Source organism: Hippocampus bargibanti, linkage group LG07, assembly GCF_051943395.1.
Source record: "Hippocampus bargibanti isolate YZ-2025 linkage group LG07, ASM5194339v1, whole genome shotgun sequence".
Lineage (NCBI taxonomy): Eukaryota > Metazoa > Chordata > Actinopteri > Syngnathiformes > Syngnathidae > Hippocampus > Hippocampus bargibanti.
In genome coordinates this window covers 625,356-646,941 of record NC_142740.1, presented here as the reverse complement: position 1 = coordinate 646,941, position 21,586 = coordinate 625,356, and the positions used below count along the sequence as shown (strand labels likewise).

At 40.8% G+C, this 21,586-nt stretch overlaps 1 protein-coding gene across 2 annotated transcripts in view; it reads right to left on the bottom strand.

The window, feature by feature from the left end:
• Positions 1-310: 310 nt before the first annotated feature.
• prdm5 (PR domain containing 5) overlaps positions 311-21,586 on the bottom strand; it is a 28,497-nt gene continuing 7,221 nt past the window's right edge. Inside the window, exons 11-17 of one of the 2 annotated variants that reach the window (XM_089001610.1) lie at positions 20,236-20,329; positions 19,354-19,514; positions 15,623-15,716; positions 8,387-8,472; positions 3,335-3,439; positions 2,574-2,769; positions 311-2,484 (exon numbers count right to left, since the gene is read on the bottom strand). In XM_089001610.1, coding sequence (XP_088857736.1) covers positions 2,605-2,769; positions 3,335-3,439; positions 8,387-8,472; positions 15,623-15,716; positions 19,354-19,514; positions 20,236-20,329 — 705 coding nt within the window. In that variant the 3' untranslated portion in view covers positions 311-2,484; positions 2,574-2,604. Of the gene's footprint in view, positions 2,770-3,334; positions 3,440-8,386; positions 8,473-15,622; positions 15,717-19,353; positions 19,515-20,235; positions 20,330-21,586 lie in introns of both variants that reach the window. The other variant, XM_089001611.1, reaches the window with a different exon arrangement.

Here is a 21,586-nt window from a genome sequence, read left to right as displayed (position 1 = left end):
ATTGTAAAATGGCAATTTTCCAAATGTTTTTTAAAAATCTGCTAAAATGGCAATTTTCCCGGTGACCTTTTCTCCTCCTAAGCGCCCGCTTTTCATGGGAAGACATTTTGACAACATGTTGGCCAGCATGTGTGGGAATGTTTTCATGTAGTTGTTGTTCTTTTTATTTATTTTTTGGGTGTCTTTCTGTTTTCCACTGCGCGAAAATGAGGCTGACGACAGCTGGCGGGACGAAGGTGGCTTCCATCATCTCAACGTGCCGTCAACCAGAAGACGGCGAGCGACAAATCGGCCTCCCGACCGCAATCCTGCCCAATTTCTCGGCAAGCGCGGACGGCATCTTCTCACACAGCTAAAAGCGGCCATGCGAGCGCAGATGACTAGAGGCACCTTAGCGTGACGCCGCTAGGCCTCAATTAGCCCGTCCCGGAATAGAAGACAGATTAACAAGGAGACGCAAAAACACTTTTTAATTAGCGTGCCACTAACGTGACATTACACCAACTCGTCCAAAACGCTGGAGGAGAAACGTCGAGCGGGAATTCCGAGTCAGGAAATATTTGGTTGGGGAGAAAAAAGAAAAACAACCTGGGAAAATGAGCTGTCACATATTTAGCTAGCATAATATCGTCTTCGTGATCTTTCACATTATAAAGTGAACGCACGGCGTTAGTGGAGGATACCGTGACGTGCATGTATGTTAGCTAGCTAGCTATTTGCTATCTGGTGCGTGTGGCTGCCGCTGCTCACCCACAGAAAAACTTCTCCTGTGACTGAAAAGTGACTTTGAGGAGCTTACAAATGAAATGTATTATTATTATTATTATTATATCTATCATCTGTGAAAATCGCCCTGCATCGTCAACCCAACAACGTGATTGTATCTGTTAGCTATCTATCCAGCTAGCTAACTATCTTTAGCTAGCTTGCTGGTTAGCTGGCTTTCTATTAGCTATCTATTGGCTAGCTAGCTAGCAAGCTGGCTATCTGCTTTTTATTTATTTGAGTTATTCTGGGTTGAGTGAACGCTGGTGCATGTGGCCGCCGCTGCTCACCCACAGAAAAACTGATCCAGTTACTGTAAAGTGACCTTGAGAGTTTTGAAAGGCGCTTACAAATGAAATGTATTCAAATTTTACATTTTATTTTTATTGTCTAGCTGGTTATATATTAGCTATTAGCTAGCTATCTGGCTTACTATCTAGCTGGCTAGTTATTAGCTATATATTAGCTAGCTTTCTATCTATTTGAGTTACTTCCGGGTTGAGTGAACGTGTGGCTGCCGCTGCTCACCCGCAGAAAACCCGGTTTTGTGACTGAAAAGTGACTTTGAGACTTTTGAAAGGCGCTTCGAAATGAAATGGATTATTATTATTATAATGTCACAAGTTATGCAATGAATTTGGCAGTCGCTACACATTGTCAAAATTATGAAATTAGCATGTGCCATCATTATATTTTTACATCACGTGAATTTAGCATGTGGTTTCAAAATGACATCCCAAATTTGATGTGTCGGATGTTATTTTAGTTTCCAGCGTAAAGCGCGCTCGAACGGAGTTTGTTTTCTTTTGGTATTTTCCCGAATGTTCAATTAGAAACGGGCCATCTGCGCCGCTGTGAGCGTGAACACAGGCAAATTGACATTTTGATGTAATTACATAGACAATGAGGTTTGTGTACGTGTGCGATTCGGGCTTTTGATTTGGTACACATTTTAATCATATAAATAAAATATTCCAGATACATACAAAATAAAACACAAGGCACAAAGGTGAACTTTGGAAAAAATGTGCGGTACCAATTTGCACCAAGCTGCACCTGATAAAGAAAATTATTGATCATTTTATCCTGTTTTGTAAACAATAAGATCCAAGGTACTTCTGGGTGGCAGAAAAGTCGCGGACCTGAAGTTAAAGAGCTAGCAAAACACTACAAAGTTTTTTTGTTTTTTTTCGTACAAAAATACAAAATAGAGATACAGAGAATTAGCGTATGCTAACTTGGTTTTCGTCATTATTAAGGCGAAGAAATAAATACAGGTAACATCCGACTTACGACCGGGTGCCGTTCCGACCTAACGGTCGTCAGTCAAAAAGGTCGTAAGTTGAAGGTTAGCATTCCCGCTCAATTTACCTGGTGTAGCATTCCCTTTTCGCGTTGCGGGGCTAGGCATAGAATTAAAATAAATAGGGTCTGGCGGTCGTAAGTACGGGTGGTCGTAAGTCGCGCCGGTCGTAAGTTGGATGTCCCCTGTACTAAAAAGGCATTTTATACCACTGTTACACTTACCTAAATTCATTAGCATTATTAGCATGCTATATCTGAATTTTCACCATGTATATTTTTGAACTTACGGTTAGCATTCCCGCTTAATTTACCTGGTGTAGCATTCCCTTTTTGTCTTCACGCGGTCTCGTCAAGCTGTAAAATTTGTCTTCTGCCACCCGGACGTTGGCGACGTCCACACACGAGCGCCTGATGCTAAGGAAGTTAGCATCGTCGGCCATTGTGTTGATACATTAAAAGCTACAGACGTGGCGCCGCAATTGTGTGATTGAGTTATTCCATACGTCTGTCCTTCCAGCGACACGTCCATCCGTCTTATCCGTCCGTCTCTCCGTGGACGTTCTCCATGTGCACTTTGAGGTAGTCGTTGCGCGTGAACTTCTTGTGGCAAAGTTGGCACTCGGCCATGGGCCGGTTGGGGTTGTGCGTTAGCTTGTGGCGACTTAGCATCTTTTTCAAGCTGAAGGACAGGTCGCACACCTGCCGGGAGAATCACAAGGGAAAAAACATGGGGATATTGTAATGACGCTAGTGCTAACAGTTAGCATGTCGCGAATATTAGCAGCTATATTTACATGATCTTCGACTTCCTGCTTTTGCTACCTAAACTAAAAGCTATCAAGCTAAGCTAACAGCTATGATGTACAAACCACCCCACGCTACGCTAATATCTAGCATGTGAACTTAGCATCTTTTTCAAGCTGAAGGACAGGTCGCACACCTGCGGGGAGAATCACAAGGAGAAAAAAAAATCATCCAATATGGATGTATTGTATTTTGTACATCCGCCCCCATTTCAAGCTTGGATAACTCCAGACCCATAGAACTTAGGAATTAACTACTTTTTGATGAAATAAAAGAGTCTACGGTTTCTAACGCTGCATTGAATGTTTATGTCGTCCTAAAACTCAAGGTTCCGTGGCGCCTGCAGTTTGAGTGAAAATGACAAAAACCCTGGCACTGGAGTGGACACCTTTTTGCACATCGTCAGGCAGTGAATGAGTTAAACACAAATTGTCGTGACGTGGAGGTGACGGACACTCACGTCGCACTGGAAAGGCTTTTCTCCCGTGTGCGTCCTCATGTGTTCATCCAGGCCTCGCTTCTGACTGAAGGCTTTGTTGCACTCGCTGCATTTGTATGGCTTCTCCTGAAACACAAAAAGCAAGCCATGGGTGAAAATGACGTGATGCTGTGCATGAAAATATTCCCACACACTATCGGCAATGTTAAAAAAAAGCAAAAATAAATACATAAATAGATAAATAAATACAGGTAACATCCGATTTACACCCGAGGTCCGTTCTGACCAAACGGCCGTAAGTTGAAATGGTCGTAAATTGAAATCCATTCAAAATGTTGAATAGAGACTTGGAGGCTAAATGACTCCGCCCTCGGGTGCCGTCACACGGTCGATTGCTGTGCGAGTGTGTGACATGCTGGCTGGCCAAAATTGTCGTACACGTTGCCGGCCTGCTAGCGCGTTAAAAATAGGCTCTGGAGGTCATGGTCGTAAGTCGAGCTGGTCGGAAGTCAGATGTTACCTGTACATAAATAAAGGAAGAGATTTGAACCCATATCATGGCGCCCCTACCAAGATGGCCTCTGTCAGGGCGTATCTCAAATCCACAGGCCCTCCCACGCCCTGACAAGCGGCCTTTTATCGCTATTGGTGCGATACCAAAGGCGATGGGATGGAACATCCCGAGAGCCCAGTTGTCAGGGCAACGGGGGGTGAATGCAGGAAGTTAAGGGCCTGGGAAAAAGCGCTATCGTGTGGGTGGGGCGTGGCTGACACAGGATACAAAAGGCGACGTTTTGTGTGTGTGTGGGGGGGGGGGGGGGGGGGGGCAGATCTTATTCAGGGGTGTCCCAAATTTTTCCCAAAGGCATCGGACTGTGGCGAAAAGCCGAAAGGAAAAGAAGAAGTAACTGAGCAACTGTGAAAACTGGGGGAGGGGGGGGGGTGGATAATAACAAACTAACTTTTTCCATATTTCCATATGGAGCTTTTGCTAGCTGGGTTAAATTTTGGCGCTAAATGAGCAGACGTAACAGAGAGGAGAATCTGTTCATTTAAAAACAAAATGTTTTTCTAAATAAATGACCACTCAACTCATTTAATAAATAAAACATCAATAATATTAAAAACATTCAAAATAAAAAATAAAATTGATATTTCATTCTTGCTAGCTGGGTTAAAAATTGGCGCTAAATGAGCAGACGTAACAGAGACGGGAATCCAGTCATTTCAAAATAAAAGATTTTTTTCAAAATAAAAGACCACTCGGCTCATTTAATAAATAAAACATCAATACTATTAAAAATAATTAAAAAATAAAAAATAGAATAGATATTTAATTCTTGTGTCCCGACAGGTCTGCGGCCCGGTATTGATTGATCAGGGAACCGGTACCGGACGGCAGGCCGGGGGTTGGAGACCCCTGATTTAAAGAGCCAACGTTGACATTGTTGGCTTTTGATTTATCGATAGATGAAAACATTTGATCGTTTGAGGAGAAGGTTAAAGTTGAAGGGTTAACGTTGAAGGGTCAGGGAACACATGGACGCGGGCCTCGTCGCATACCCACAATGCATCGATGCGGGTGACCCCGGGCTAACACGTAACATCTGTACCCGTTGACCTTCACTTTGTGCCAGCTGTTTGGCCGGTTGACCTTTGACCCAGATGGAAAAGGCTAAACTGAGAGTCTTTGTTTGTTTACGCAGAAGAAAAGCTCACTTCTGCGCGTGGCGTCCCCCGGTTGGTAACGCCACGTGCTAACACGTGCTAACAGGAAGTGGTGATGACATTGCAGGGTGGCTAATTGGGGGTTTTTCCACACCGGGTGGGGTCTCAAGGCCAGTGAGCGATTCCAAAGGGATCGATACAAAAATGAGGAAAGAAAGAAATACATAACCACACTAATAAATAGAGCAATAAATAAATAAATACATTAATTAATGAATAAAAAATAGATAAATAGACAAATAAATAAATAAATAAATAAATACATTCATAGATGTGTATATGTGATAAATAGATGTGTAAACAAATAAATACATAAAAGATTAAATAAATAAACAAAAAATAGATAAACAAATAGACAAATAAAAGATAGATGAATAAATAAACAATAATTTGATAAATAGACACATAAATAAATATGTGTGTAAATACATATATAAAAAGATAGATTTAAAAATAAACAAAAAAATAAAGGATGGATAAATAAATAAATAAAAATTAATAAAATATAAATAATAAACTACGTAGATAAATGTGTAAATAAATAAATACATAAAAAGATAGATTTAAAAATAAATAAATACATAAATAAAATGTAAATAAAATATAAATAAATGTGTAACTAAATGAATAAATAAAAATTGATTCATAAATCTACAAAAAAAATTGATGAATAGACAAATAAATAAATTAAAGATAAATAAATAAACAAATAAAAAATAGATAAAAAGAAAAATAATCAAATAATAAATGTGTAAATAAATAAATAAGATACATAAAAAATGAGCAAAAATAGATAAATAGACAAATAAATAAATCAATCAATCAATAAAATTAACTCAGCGCACACTCAGATGTTGCGCTTTCTAAAAAAAAGGACAAACTATATAAGACAAACAACTGATGTCAAACTATTTGAAAAAGAAGAGAAAGAAATATTCCCAATAGGGAAGACATGCCATTAAGGGTGCGCTTTCCAAAAAATGAAGACAAAGTATTGATTTCTCGGCAGAGAAGACAACCTACAAATACATTTCCCCAAAAGGAAGACCTTCAATTTGTTTTTTTTGCCCTTATATTCCCCCAAATTAACCTAAAAAAGAAACTATTCACAATACTATTAAGCAATGTAAATATTGTACTAAAAAAAAAAAAAAAAAAAAAAGGTACGTACAAAATGTATTGTCCGCGCTTTTGAACGTAAACTTTTCCACTTTGTTTTTTTTTGCCCGTTTGTGCTAGCGGTTTGTTGTCATTGCGCAAAGCGTGTGCGTGCGGTGGCGTAGCTCCTCATTACGTGCGGAAGTTTCCATTCAGGAGCCCTTTGAAACAGGCGCTTGCCTTTCATTGAGGTTGACGCAGGTCACCGTTGAAATCTAACAAAAACATTGGATGACCTGCCGTTGGCCCGCCTGGGACGCTTTTCATAGAAACGTCGACTCGTAGCGCCGCTAAAGCCACGCGACCGGTTTAGAAAAAAACTATTTGCAAGAAAAAAACCCGCCTTGATTAAAAAGCTTCTCGTCACCGTGACCTTACAAACGTGTTTCATTCGGACTCGGCGCCGACGCGGTTTTTGCGGCCCGACGACGTTCACGACAAAAACGGACGATTTTGGACGTTGGAGCTCCGACACCAACTGCAATAAAAATGGCGCTTTCAGAAATGAAAACACGATTTTCAATGAGGTTGACCAAAGAGTTGTTTGTTTTTTTTAGAATATGAAACCGGTGCGTATGTAGCATATGTAAATAAAACATAACATGCAGTCGTTAAAAGCTTTAAAAACGAAAAAACAAAAAATGAAGTAGATCAATCGACTTAACGACAATACAATACATATTGATTTAGGTATACAGTGATACCTCAGCTCACGAACTTAATTGGTCACCAGAAAGTGTGTGTAAGCGAAAATTTAGTCTGCCAAACATTTATTTCCCACAAGAAACCATTAAAATGAGAACAATCCGTTTCCAGGTCCCCATAAAACATCATTTTCTACTAAATAAGCCTTAAAACTACACAAAATATACCTTATTTTAGGTATAATAAATGTGCTATTGTATTGGAATTAAAGAAATAAACTGTACTATATAATACAGTGGTTTTATTGACCATTGTGATGGTCGTTGATCCCACCGTGGCGCTGTTCGTATTAAGCTTTTCAAAGCTTCACACACCTCTCAAATTGCCAGTTAACTGCAGATTAGCCCAATCGTGCTGAGCGAGCAACAGCTAATCAGTACAATTTAGCTTCGTTGGTAAGCTAGGAAGAAAAAAAACTTGACGTGCTTGAAAAAAGGCAGACAGCAATTTAGCGGCGTGACAAAAAAAAATAAAATCAAACCCGATTGATGTTTTTCTTTTGAAATTGTTCCCCGGTGTAACAAAGCCGTCTGCTAGCATGCGTGGTTGTATTTTGGGGCTAAATAGCGCCTGTCAGCTTTTGCGCCTGAACTCGTCATTCTGTTGGTTGGAAAGTAACGGTGACTTCATCGGGTTGCGCGGCAGAAGCGATCAGGGGCGGGTTTTTTTTAAACCGTGAGCGAAGGCAGAGCGGGGCGGCGGGGAGAAACGTTCATCGGCTAATCAGCGGCGCACTCGAGAATGACGTCTGCGAGTTCTGGACAGCGTTAAAAAAGGAAAGCTAGCGGTGGACGCAATTCGACTGTCACGGTCATTAATGGACAATGCTAATTATGGCTCCGATGAACACCATTTGTGTATCTACTTATTTACGGAACTTCTTATTTGATTTCTTTTAGGGGGTATTTGCGGTGGCGCCAAATATGCCTTGTACGTATTCTAAAATGAATTTAAATACCATGTGTAACATGTGAACAACATGACGGCTGAACTTTTTGCTACTTTTTGCCTCTACGTCCACGTAACCCTTCTAAAAATTTCACAGCCGCCTTGTTGAAAGAGGACTGTTTACCAGAAGGGTAAACAAGGGCTACTTTTAAGCATGTGAACGTCGCGCTGGACGCATATAGACAGCGAGTCTGGCTACTTTCCCAGGATTGTATATACTATCGATAATAGGAAGGTTTTTGTCACCGATGACATGCCTTGATATAGATAAAAGATAATTCTTGATTTTTTTGTGTAGGTGGTATTTTGTGTTTGGATCTCTGAACTTGTTTTGTGCGTTTTCCAACATTTCAGTCAATGAAAATGAATGACACACATAGTTAAAGTCCAAAAATTGGACATAGGTTCCGTGCTTGATCTTACCATCACGTCAGTAACGAGTCTGACGGTGAGACGATCCAGACGTTGCACCAAATTCGGGCTATTTTCAAAGACAAAATGTCCAAAGGAGAGAGAAAAAAGAATTGGACTCACTCGAGTATGCGTGCGGATGTGCATCTTCAGCCCGTCGTTTTTGCTGAAGGCTTTGTCGCAGTAGGGACATTGGTAAGGACGCTCACCTGAAAGGTCGGATCATCACAATCACAATCATCTTCAATGCCAAGTATGTAGAAAACACAAGGAATTCGTCTTCGGTAGCACTAGTATCATCATTAAAAAATTATGACAAAGTTAGCGATGAAAAAGTTCCTTCAGCCGTCATCTGTACTTCTTTGAAGGTTTCGGACGTTTCGCTTCCCATCCGAGAAGCTTCGGCAGAAAACTAAAGTCTTACTGGTAGTTTCGGTCCTATATACAAAGTTATATTTAGATTACTGTTTATAGAGTTAATGGCGATGGGGTAATTAAGTCAGTAAGACGGGGTATCACTATTTCAAATTAGTGGTCCCAGAACATTATTTTGAACATGAACATATTAATTGTGTATATTTTGGACCCTTGTACTTTTTTTTGGTTTTTTTTGTCCACCATTTTGTCCCGTTCAAGCACCCTGACTTAAAGTTGTTGTTCTTGTGAAGGATCCGCATTTTGCCGCCAGTGGAGAAATGATGTTTTATAGGGACCTGGGAACGGATTTTTCTCATTTTAATGGTTTCTTATGGGAAATAAATGTTTGGCAGACTAACTTTTCGCCTGACACACACTTTCTGGGAACCAATTAAGTTCGTGAGCTGAGGTATCACTTTACTTGCTGGTCGCTAGCATGAACACGAATCATAGCAATTTTGTACTTGGATTAAAATTGACCTAAATCGTACCACGGATCAAACAAAGGAGGTGAATAACGTTGATCTCCAAAAGGCGAGACACGCAAACTCGCTACTGCCCGGCTAACGTTTGCCGGCACAAACAAAAAAAAAAAAACCTCCTGGCTCACCGTCCCGCCGCTTCGGTGAGCAATTGGAGTGAAAAGCGACTCCGGACCGCCTCCCCGACTGATCCCCATTCGAGCCCCCCCCCCCCCCCCCCCCCCCCCCCCCCGGAATGATGACAAAGGGGAAGTGACAAGCTGTCGGTCAAAGTCGGCATGGACACATGGATCTATTTTAGCGTGTGCTTGATCTACTTGCACCATACTTGATTGCTGATCTTTAAAAAAAGCACAGCATGAGGTCAGTATTTATGAGCCATGAAAACTTTTTGACAGGATCCACACAAAATGATTCCCGGACTCACATTTTTATTGCAAACGTCGTGAAGAAAGTCAACCATATGTGACACTAATGTATCAGATAGCATTTGCTAAACGTCAGCACGGTGTACTTGAAAGCATACTTTAAATTTGTCCGCGAAATTAGGTTAGCGCCGGTTTATTTTGTGACGTTTTGGTTTGCGACCAACAGGTGGCACTGTTGGGTCGCGCCTGCGGTTGCACGGGTGTCGGTCATTTTAATCAGTGGCGGTTATCAGGACTCCCGACATCACCATTCATGTTTGTTTCACCCTGTCAGGTTTGTTTCATCTTGTCATGTTTGACTCCTGGTTTTGTTTTCTACTTTGGACCTTTCTGTTCTGATGACTTTGTTGTTTGAGATTTTGTTCCTGCCGACTTTATTTAATACAATTTGTCAAATACACCCTTGCTCCTCCCCCCTGCCTGTATTTTTGGGGTCCACCACCACCACTACCACTAACACCACCTTGCAAAGCGTGACTGATTTGGGATCAACAACGCTTTTGAGTAGAAGATAAAACATGAGGATCTCGTCTATCTATTTGAGTTACTTCTGGGTTGAGTGAACGCTAGCGCGTGTGGCTGCCGCTGAAGCGCTGTATGTATGTATTATTATTATTATGATAATGTAATGATTGCAAATTTCCCCATTGCGGGACGAATAAAGGTATTCTGATTCTGATTCTGATTCTGATTCTGATTATTTAAATATTTTATTTTTATTATTAAATTATTATGATAATATATCGGCAGAGGTTAGCATTCACAAATTTGGGTTACCACAACTAAAATGGCCACTGTGTGTTATTTACACATTCTTGCCTCAAAAAAAGCAGATTCACGTTTAGCGTTGAACTAGCTAACAACCAGAAGCTAGCTGGCATAGGTTAGCGGGTGCGCGGCGGTCGGGCGTGGCCGTCTGCGCCGCACGTTAGCGAACAAGAGCCCTCGCCCTCGACGGCCGCCGTCCAAAACCACAACGTACGCCGACTGGCAGATTGTGTCGCGGCACTGTTAAAAACGCTAATGGCTTTCCCGGGACTCGACGCACGCTACGTCGGGTTTACATCGGGTTTATTTTCTTTCAAAAGACATCTGGCCTTCACATTTTCCTGTTTGTCAACAAGAAAGAAAAAATAGGGCGGCAGACTGAAAGAACACCGGGGGTGAAAGGGGGATTTTCGGGATGTGTCGCGGTGTGTCATCGAACCGCGTAAGTTGATGTTTGCACACTAACGTGAGGTTTGGTGTTTAGCGGCGTCGTTTCACTGTTCTCCTTTTCTTCTGGAAGACTTCCCAATATATGTATATCAATAAATAAAACAACAATCGCTATTGATTAATGAAAATCATACTGAAGACAACGTGCACATAGGTGTCCACTCCAGTGCCAGGGTTATTGTCATTGTCACTCAAATTCCAGGACGCACAGAATATTGACTTTTCGGACTACATCAACATTCAATACAGTGTTGGACTAAAATTCACCCTCTAAACTTTTTCTTCTACTCTAAAACTGTGCTGATTGTAAATCCAAGGCGGTTATCAACTCATTGACTGGCAATCACTCACACAGTCACTCTCTCTCACTCACACTAACTCACACTGTCACTCATACTCACACAGTAATAATAATAATAATAATAATAATAATGACAATGACGACGTGCACTCTCCCACTCACTCTTACTCACACTCTCACTGACTCACACTCTCTCAGTCATACTCACACAGTCACTCTCTCTCACTCACTCATTGACACTCTCTCACTCACACTATCTCACTTAACACTCTCATTCTCACACACACTTTCACACCCCCTCACTCTCACAATATACATTTTGTATATAAATATATATATTTTTAATGAAGTCGCTGTGGTGACCCCATGAAGGGAAAAGCCGAAAGGTAAAGAAGAAGAAATTGAATATGAAGTGGCTGATTGGAAGTTGTTTCAGCCCACGAGCGTCAGGTCTGCGTGCACGGCGGACATTTGCGGGATATTCGACTCAACGACAAGCTGCTTTATGAATCATTGCTGTAATTACACCATGTTATGTGGCAGCGCTTTCATTTTTTTTTTTTTTTTGGGGGGGGGGGGGTGTGGTTCTAGAATGATCTGTTGAGTTCTATCTGGCAAGTGACTAAAATGCCATGATTACACATCCAGCCGACCACTGTGATGACCCGCTCCATGATTTGGGGTTTGTTGATGTCATGAAAATGGCCGTGTCAATCGCTCTAGAGATCAAAAAAAAAAAAAAAAAAAAAGAGTGGGGAATGACTAATTAGCGTGTCAACCAAACCACTGCGTTGCACGGCATCCAAGGACTGCCGAGGAAGAAATATGTTTATACGTCCTCAACGCTTCCAAATGTTTGATTTTGCGTGACTGTCAGGTTTGAATTGCGCCCGCTTTTCTTACGGCTGAGAATTATAACGTAAATACAGAGTTGAGTTCAGTTAGCAATCATTCATTTTGAAACTTTTTATTTAACTATCTAGCTGGATATATAGCTAATAGATAGCTAATATATAGCCAGCTAACTGTCTATTAGCTAGCTGGCTGGCTGGCTATCTATTAGCTATCTGTTAGATATCTAGCTAGCTGCCTATACATTAGCTATGTATCTGGTGATCTATTACCTATCTATTGGCTAGCTGGCTAGATAGCGGGCTATATATTAGCTATCCTTTAGCTATATATCCAGCTATCTAGTTAGCTAGCACTTTAATGCTTACATGGTGAGGGAGAAGAAATTCATGCTGATGAATGTCACTGCTATTTCAACAATTGTGTATTGCACGAAAATAAAGTTATTTGAATTTTCAGATTTTCTATTTGTTAGAACTAGTTATATACGCATCCTAAAAACATCCCATGTTATTTCATTTCTGCTTATTCTTATCAGTTAGTAAGTATAATAATAATAATAATAATAATAATAATAATAATAATAATAATAATAATACAGTAAAGTGTCGTTATATCGATATTCTCGGTAGTCGGAAAAAATATCGATATAACCGGACTATATCCGATATATCCGATCCTGCGGCATGTAAATTTTCTCCTTGCGTTCATAGAAATAGTATCGTAATAAGCAGTACTATCGCTATAACCGATATCGATATAACCAGACTTTACTGTAATAATAAGAATACATTTTATTTATAAGTGCCTTTCCAAACGCTCAAGGTCACTTTAGTCACAGGATACGTTTTTCTGCGGGTGAGCAGCGGCAGCCACATGCGCCAGCGTTCACTCAATCCAGAGGTAACTGAAATAGATATAAAGCTAGTTGTATTAAGTTCATCCTGTCTACTTGATATCAAATTTAAAACAGATTCTTATCTTACAGTGTATTGTCGGACAGTGTATCGTCAGTGTCACTCTGACGAAGGCGGAAGTAGACGCCGAAACATGTCAGGTATTTGAACACCGACAATACACTGTCTGTAAGATAACAATCTGTTTTAAATTTGATAGAAAGCTAGCTAGCTAACAGATAGCTAACAGATAGCCAGCTAGACAGTTAGCTAACTAGCTAGACAGCCATATAGCTAAAAAAATAGCCAGCTAGACAGTTAGCTAACTAGCTAGATAGACATATAGCTAATAAATAGCCAGCTACATAGCTAGCTAGCTAACCAGATAGCTAATAGATAGCAAATAGGCAGCAAATGACTGTCTGAGTCACATTATGTTTAGTTGCTGTTTTGACTTCAAGATGGCAGCCGCAAAACGGTTGCCTTTACAGCAGCTCCTGTATTTTGTTTTAAGTCCAACATATAACTACAGTAAAGTCTCGTTATATCGATATTCAAGGGAGTCCGAAAAAATATTGATATAACCGGGACTATCGAAATATCCGATATCGATATAACGAGACTTTACTGTACTTTTAAAAAGTAGACTTTTCTAGTGACTTACGATGTTGGTAATCTCCGCCGCGCCACCATTTTATTGTATTTTTTTACGGCACTACAGGCGCAAAGACAATAAATTCTCAAAACCAACGGGAGGATTCATCATGGCCGACTGCCGCAAGGTCGCGGCCGTGCTCCGTCCAGCGTTTTTTGGGGATTTATTTTGTTTGTTTATGTATTTTTCTTTTTTTGACAGCTGGCATTTTATGGCTTGTTGGTTGAGGCGGTTCGGGCCAGGCGGGACGGCGACGAATTTGTTTGACTTGACGGCGATCAAACAGCGTTCAAGGGAAACTAAATCCAAGCTAAATAGACAGTTGTCAAGGACCGCTTTTACGGCGAGGATTCCATTTCTCGGTTGGAGATGCTTCTCTCATCGGTGGTGAGCACTTCCAAAGTACAAATACTTTGGTGATCAACTTCAAGGTTGACGATCGCTCGGATGGAATTTTTCCGATATTGAAATATCCGAAACGCCGGCGTTTGACGGTTTGTCGACGAGGGACAAGAAACAGGCAAAAAGAAAAGGTTCCTGTGGAGCAGGAAGAGCAACAAGATGGAGTCCGGCCGGCGTCGTCCGCCGAAGAGGTTTTAAGCTCAGCCGGAGGCCATCTTTGGCACATCCTTGACAGTCGAGGGGGGCGGGGGGGGTTAGCGCCACCGCTTGAAATTTGCTTTGTTTTTGCGAAGGATGTTGGAATCGTTTAAAAAAGGAAAGAAAATAAATTGCCGCCAGTTTATTTGCCGTCTTCATTTTTCCATGAGTGACTTTCGACTGATGGGTGAGTCAGATTTTATTAGTATTTTTTTTTCATTTATAATAATAATAATAAATTTCATGTATAAGCGCCTTTCAAAACGCTCAAGGTCACTTTACAGTCACGGGATAAGTTTTTTTCCGTGGGTGAGCAGCGGCAGCCACACGCGACCAGCGTTCACTCAACCCAGAAGTAACTCAAATAGATAGAAAGTTAGCTAGAATAACTCAAATAGATAAAAAGCGAGATAGTTAGCTAATAGCTAGCTAGTTCAATAGCTAGCTGGATAGTTTATAGCTGTCGAACTAGCTAGCTATTAGCTAAGTAGCTCGCTTTTTAATCGATTTGAGTAATTCTAGCAAGCATTCTATCAATTTGAGAAAGAAGAAAACAAAAAAAGAAGAAAAAGAGAAAAAAAGAAGGAAAAGAAAAAGGAAAGAAAAAGAAAAAGAAGAAAAAAAGAAAAAGAAGAAACAAGAAAAAAAAAGAAAAAAAGAAAAAAAAGAAGAAAGAAGTTCCGACAACTTCTCTTTCTTTCTTTCTTCTTCTTCTGTCTGAGAACAACGCGACCTTGTCGGGATGGCCTCTCCGGGAACCACTTGCGCCTTTCACCGAAGTTTCGCAAACAACAACAACACACAAAAAAAATCTCCACCTATAGAAGGAGCGGGACAGATTTACAGGCAGTCCGGGGTCAAAGGTCGTCCGTTTGGATGCTTTCTTAGAGTGTTCTTTTCTCCCCCTTTTTCTTTCTTTTGAGGTGTCCCCCCTCGGCTCCCACCCCTCCCCCCTGAGCATTCCTGGCTTTTTTGTTTATCCTACATAAATGCAATCAGGGCTTTACATCCTGGCACCCAAACACGCACGTTGACGAAGAAAGCCGTTGACAAAGACCACAGCGAGCGCGCCAATACCTGAAGGCAACCAATCAAGCGGAAGATCCGTTCAGTGACGTTTTGACACAAAAAAATGCATCCCACGGATCAGATAATAATAATAATAATAATGCATTTCATTTATAAGCGCCTTTCAAAATTCTCAAGGCCACTTTACAGTCACAGGATACGTTTTTCTGTAGGTGAGCAAGGGCAGCCACACGCGCCAGCGTTCACTCAACCCGGAATAACTCAAATTACTCAATTACTATTATTATTTCTATTATTATAATTATATTATTTTATTATAATTATTCTACCTATGTGTTTTTAATGTGTTTTTTTTCTGTGTATTAGCATAGCAACTGTTAGCACGTCAGCGTTGTATCACGTCTCACTGGGCATTTTCAAGAGATAATATCATTGAGTTTTTAGCAAGCTAGGCTAACGATGCTAACATGAGACGACTGACCTGTGTGACTGCGGATGTGGACCCTTAACGTCCCGTTGCTAGCAAACTTTTGTCCGCAGTAAGGGCAGATCTTCTCCTTCTCACCAGTGTGCGTCTGAAAAACAATCGTTTTGCCGTTAAATACGATTTTTAATGTGGCACTTTTCCAAAAAAAACACCCTGTAAACGTCTACCGAATCCCTCTGGTTTTCTTTTTGCTTCAAGGGGAGCAGTTTTACTGGACTTCTGTTTTTTTCTTTCTTTCTCTAAAAGTTTTTTTTACGGGAGGCTAGCTGTCACTTCATCAACGTGGGCCTCGCACTGCTAGCCAAAATGGGAAAATGTCATATATTTTCGACTGGAGGATTACTTTGGTGCCAACTCGGGGTGTCAGGGAACGATGCTGAAGCAAACCGAGTGGTCAATATCTTATCGCATCTTGGAGCCAAGAAACTTTTTTTTTTTTGTCTGGCTTTGACTGAGTTAAAGGACAACCGACGCCTCCGGACAAGTTGTGTCCATAATGTGTAAAATCACTTGAAATGACTCTACTGAGCGTATTTGACAAAGATTCCACCGCATATAGCTATATTTTACCTTTTAAGACTCGCGCTGAATATTCCGGAAATCTTGTTTTTTGAGTCGGTGATGATTCCTGACGTCACGTCACGCAGGGAACGCCCCTGACCGAGAAAGCGACACACGATGGATTTTGTGTACTTTGTTTGTTTGGTCTGAAAACTTCGTGTTGATGGCGAAATTAGAAGGGAAACACATAAATAAGGCGATGGTGAATCGTTGTGTGTTGCACGACTTGCAAGACTACTATTTGATAGCAGTTGACACAAATTCCCAGTGGACAAATCAGGCCATTTCCAACGGAGCTGGGGCGCAATCTTGTGCATTTTCTGGGACACTACATGCTGTCCTTGAAGGCTCAAATTGATATGGGAGGACTCCTTTAATCGATTGCAAACATTTATGCTTTCCTCTTCAGAACTATTTGAATCCTATTCATAACTGGATGAGTCACAGGAAAGCATCTTCTCCCGATCTGAAGCCATTGTTTTGATTCTCGGGCAAGGCAAGACGTCTTGGCGTGACATCACGAACAAGGGGGCGGGACCTTCTGAAACGGGCCACTTCGGGGTTCATTTTGACGTCGTTTTTGGACACTTGAGATCATTCTTATTGGTGTTTTGCATTTGACTAAAAATATATTTTAGATGCTATAAAACCTTTTTCTGATGTCAGTTAGGAAACAAAAAAACTGTGTCGGTTGTCCTTTAAAGCGCCAAAGGTCACGGTGCATATGTGCCCTCATATCCTTTTTCTTCATCTCCCGTCCCCCCCCCCTTGCGATTCCAACCGAGCTCGGCGGAGCTTCCCGCCAACACCACCGTCTAATGAAACGCATCGCAAAGCCTCACGAAGCGTGACGATCAAGCAAACGTCGGCGGTGACGCCGCCTCGTAAAACACTGACTTGCGTGAGGAATGCGGGGAATTGACCAGAAACGTTTTTTACAAGCCGGTGTGGATGTGACAGCATGCCTGTCATTTAAACCGCTGGCGGAGATGAGATCATCGGACTGCAAAATATACAACGCGTGCGTGTACTTGTTCGCAGCCAGACGGGAAAGTACCAGGTGGAATGCCAAGTCGGAAAAAAAAACAACATATCTATTAATACACATATAGTGATACTTTGGCTTACGAACTTAATTGGTTCCCAGACAAGGCGAAAAATGTGTATCCCAAAAATTAATTTCCCATAGGAAAACATTAAAATAAGAATAATCCGTTCCCAGCTCCCCATAAAACATCATTTTCTATTTTCTAAGGCTTAAAACTACACAAAATATACCCCGTTTTATGTATAATAAATGTGCTATGGTATTATAATTAAAGAAATAAACTGTACTGTATAATAAAGTGGTTTTATTGACCATTGTGATGGCCGTTGATGGCTTGATGGAATGGAGTGGCCGCTTTCATCAGCATGAAACACTTGATGAGGAACGGAGCCTTCTTCTTTCACCATCTTGAGGAATGATCCCTTGTAGCTGCTTTCTCTGCCATAATTTTACCTAGTTCCTCATCAATTGTGTTCTCTTTAGCTGGGTTGATCACTTTTTGCATCAAGTGTACAGATGGCTTGTGAGGGTTATTTGTGGAGCCTGATTGATGGGATATTGAATGAATATTTGTATTAACATTTTTCATAAAATATACAGTCTGTGTATCTGTCAAAAACCTTCGACTTTTCCCAACATTTGATGTTTTTTAAAGTTGTTTACACATTTTAATATAATTTTCCATCACATACTATTTTTTAAAATGTATTTAAAGCTAAACTATATTATTTGTATATTTTTTCAGCCTTTTTGTAGTTTGTTTGGTAGTTCACACACTTTATGGTAATTTCACATCACATATTTCTGCATTTGTTATTTTTATTTATTTATTTTTAAGCTAAAAATATTGTTTGTATATTTTGTTCTGTCTTTTTAGTTGGTTTAGTAGTTCCCACATTTTATGGTAATTTTACATCACATATTTCTGCATTTGTATTTTTTTTTTTAAAGCTAAAAAAATATTTGTATTTTTTTTCAGTTTGTTTAGTACTTCACACATGTTACGGTAATTTTTCATCACGTATTGCTGCATTTTTTTATTAAAGCTCAAAAATAATGTTTTTATATATATTTTCAGTCTTTTTTTAGTTTGTTTAGTAGTTCACACATTTTATGGTAATTTTACATCAAATATTTCTGCATTTTTTAAAATATTTTTTTATAGCTCAAAAATATGATTTGTATATTTTTTTCTGCCTTTTTTGGTGAGAGGGTTAGATTTCTGGCGCTTTCCTTTTCTTCTTCCCATCTGTGCAAAATGAGACGGGACGAAAGTGAGCCTAAGCGAACATGGCAGTGCTAAGTTTTTCACCTTATTTTGCACGGGGCAACGTTTTTGGGGGCCAGCAGGTTGTCGTCTGCACTGCTCGGCCCACTTTGATCCCGATCCGCCCATCTCCGCCCTCCCCACTGTTTCCGAGACGGCACCCATCGGCCACGTGGCAACAAGCCGCCGACAATTTCAATCTGGATGCACTTTGTCGGATCGGGGGTGGCGGGGGGTTCTAATCAGAGGCTGGATCGGTTTTGGGGGCTCTGAAAGCCTGTGGAGAGCTTGGACGAGCGGCCGTTTTCAATCAGACAAGAGATCAATTTGCAGTTTTTAGACGAGGCTGCCTTCTTGGGTGCAGACGGACGCTTCTTGACAGCCATCAACGCTCTTGCGTTGACGGTTTACTTGTAAAGTCACTCGTGTGGCCAAGGCCCACCGTAAAATCTGCTTGAGCGGCATCACGCTGTTAAGTGACTTGAGAGTTTTGAAATTATTATTATTGTCTTTTTTTTAATTGATGTCAATCAAAATTCACCCGTAGCCGAACAAATCTGTCATCTGTCAATTTTTGATTGTCCTGTTTTTTTTGTCCATAGATATTTGTGATTTTTTTTCTGGCAAAATTGTACTCCTTAAATATTTATTTGGTGATTTTTTTTTTTCCTTCAAATATTTGTTGTATTTTTACATTTTTTTTTTTTTCCTAAAATGGTATCGTCTGTCTAATTTCTAATTACTTTTCAAATTTTTTTTAATCAATGAGAATCCATTTTGGGGGGGGGGGGGGGGCATCTTAAGCGTTTTAGCCGTAGCCGAAGAAAAAACCAAGTGATGATCCGTCACCTTTTTGTGGCTTTTGAGGACGGAGGGCGTGACGAAGGCCTTCTCGCACAGGTCGCACTTGTACTTCTTGTGGCCGTCGTGCACCACCTGGATGTGCACGTTCAAGGTGTCCTTGCGCTTGAAGGTGGCGTTGCACTGGTCGCACTTGAACGTGCGCTCACCTGCAGAGAAAAAGGGGCGGCTTCTTTGTCAACAAAAGATTCTTCAATAACACGCCCCCTCCCTCCTCCAAGATCAATTTGACCTGAGCCACTTTAGCAACGACAAAGGACAAGCGTGACTCGTCCTGCATTGTGTGCCATGTGATTTTGAATCGAACATGAAATGGTTGTTTGACAGAACAGAACTAAAAGCATAAAGAACTCCAGATTTAAAAAAAAAAATGGGCCACAATCACAGCTTTTGTTACTTTCAGGAAAAGCAAATAACATCCCTGGGGTCAGATTTACTAAAGGGGGAATGTTTCAAAACTAAAACCATTCAAACAGCAAGAAAATAAAGTGTCCCAACGCATTAAAAATAAAAATATTTTTCAAATTGATTGCGTTACTAGGATTACTTGAGCATATTTGACTTATCCTGTGACTGTAAAGTGACCTTGAAAAATTTGAAAGGCGCTTAAAAATGACATGTATTATTATTATTATTATCTATTAGCGAGATAGCTTTCTATGTATTTGAGTTACTTCTGGGTTGAGTGAACGTTGGTGCGTGTGTTGTCTCTGACCTATCACTTTCGACAAAAGGGGTACCACAGGGGTCCATATAGAGGCCACTTCACTTTCGTTACTACGCAGGAACATTTGTGGTAAATGTTGCAGAATTTCCATCATGTTTTTAGCACAAAATCATTCAAAATGGAGCTGATAAAAACGCCCTTACTGTTATGGATGAGTAGGTGGCGCTGTAGAGAAAAAGGTGTGCGGAAAAGAGCCTTGCATTCGTCGCACTGGAACGGTCTTTCCTCCGAGTGGGTCTATGAGAGGAAAGAGAAAAAAAAAAAAAACAACAATGGAGAAGTCGGGGTGACGGACGGGATCATCCACAAGGCTCGTTCCTCGCGACCGCTCAGCTCTGTTGACTTGATGAAGACAAGCGGCTCGGATGAGAGGGGGATTAAAGTTCAAAGTGCTTCTGTTTTTGCTCCTCCGCCACGCTGCCCTCCATTTGTCTGCCTCAGTGACATCTCAATCCCCAAAGCAAACAGAGACGAGGGTAAAGGGGGAGCCCAAATTACATTTAAAGACGCCAACGGACGCTTCGGATGCGAGCGTTTGTGAAAAAATGGAAAATGCTAACCGATAAATTCATCTTTTTGGGAACGTTGTCCCTCTAAAGGTCTTTTCATGGCTCGCCACCATATTTTTATGATACAGTTAGTTTGGTTCAATATTTTGGTTTACGTCTGTGTAAGCTCTCAGTCGTACAGGAGTGGTCCATCGATGAGAAGGTTTCTTCAGCCGTCATCTGTATTTTATGAGGTTAAAATGTTCTTTCGCTAAGATTTTATGAGGTTAAAATCTTAGCAAAAGAAAATAGATGGTTTGAAAGGGGAGTAAAAGAAGCTATTTTCATAAAACAGCAAAACCCTTCACTAAATCGCCATGGTGGGGTGATGATCAATTTGGGTCATTCTTAGGCAACATAGGCTTAGTTATGCTGATGAGGTGATACCAGAGCAAACAGGGCAATCGGGCCAGTCGTAGACCCCATACTCAGTCAGGACAATAGAAGTAATCAGTGTAGCCGCAGGGAGTAGTCCTCTGCTCTCCCCAACCGCAGGGACCAATCATAGCAGAGTCCGGTACCTACACATCTGGATTGTTGGGATATATGTAGGGTCAAAACTACCAGCAAATTTTAGTTAGCTGACAAAGCCTCTTGGATAAGAAGCAAAACATCCGACAGGTGAAACCTTCTCATCAATATTTTGGTTTGTAATTCTAAGCTAATTTCCGTTAGCCTAGAGGCTAATTTTATTTTAGCCTCATCGGTACGATGTAGTCTTCATGCGCATTCCGCGACTGGACATTTATTTGACAAAAATGATGCCGTTTGGTTGAATTAAACTATTTTCTGTTGTCTCCTCTGTTTCCGAGTGTTGAAAGCACCTGTATTCAAATTAGCGTGATGTCTCTGCTGACTTCATCAATGGCGTTCCACATGATATGTTAGCATTCAGCTAACGATTTAATTTCAAACGGTCTCACTGCCAATGTTCGTTTCATTTGTT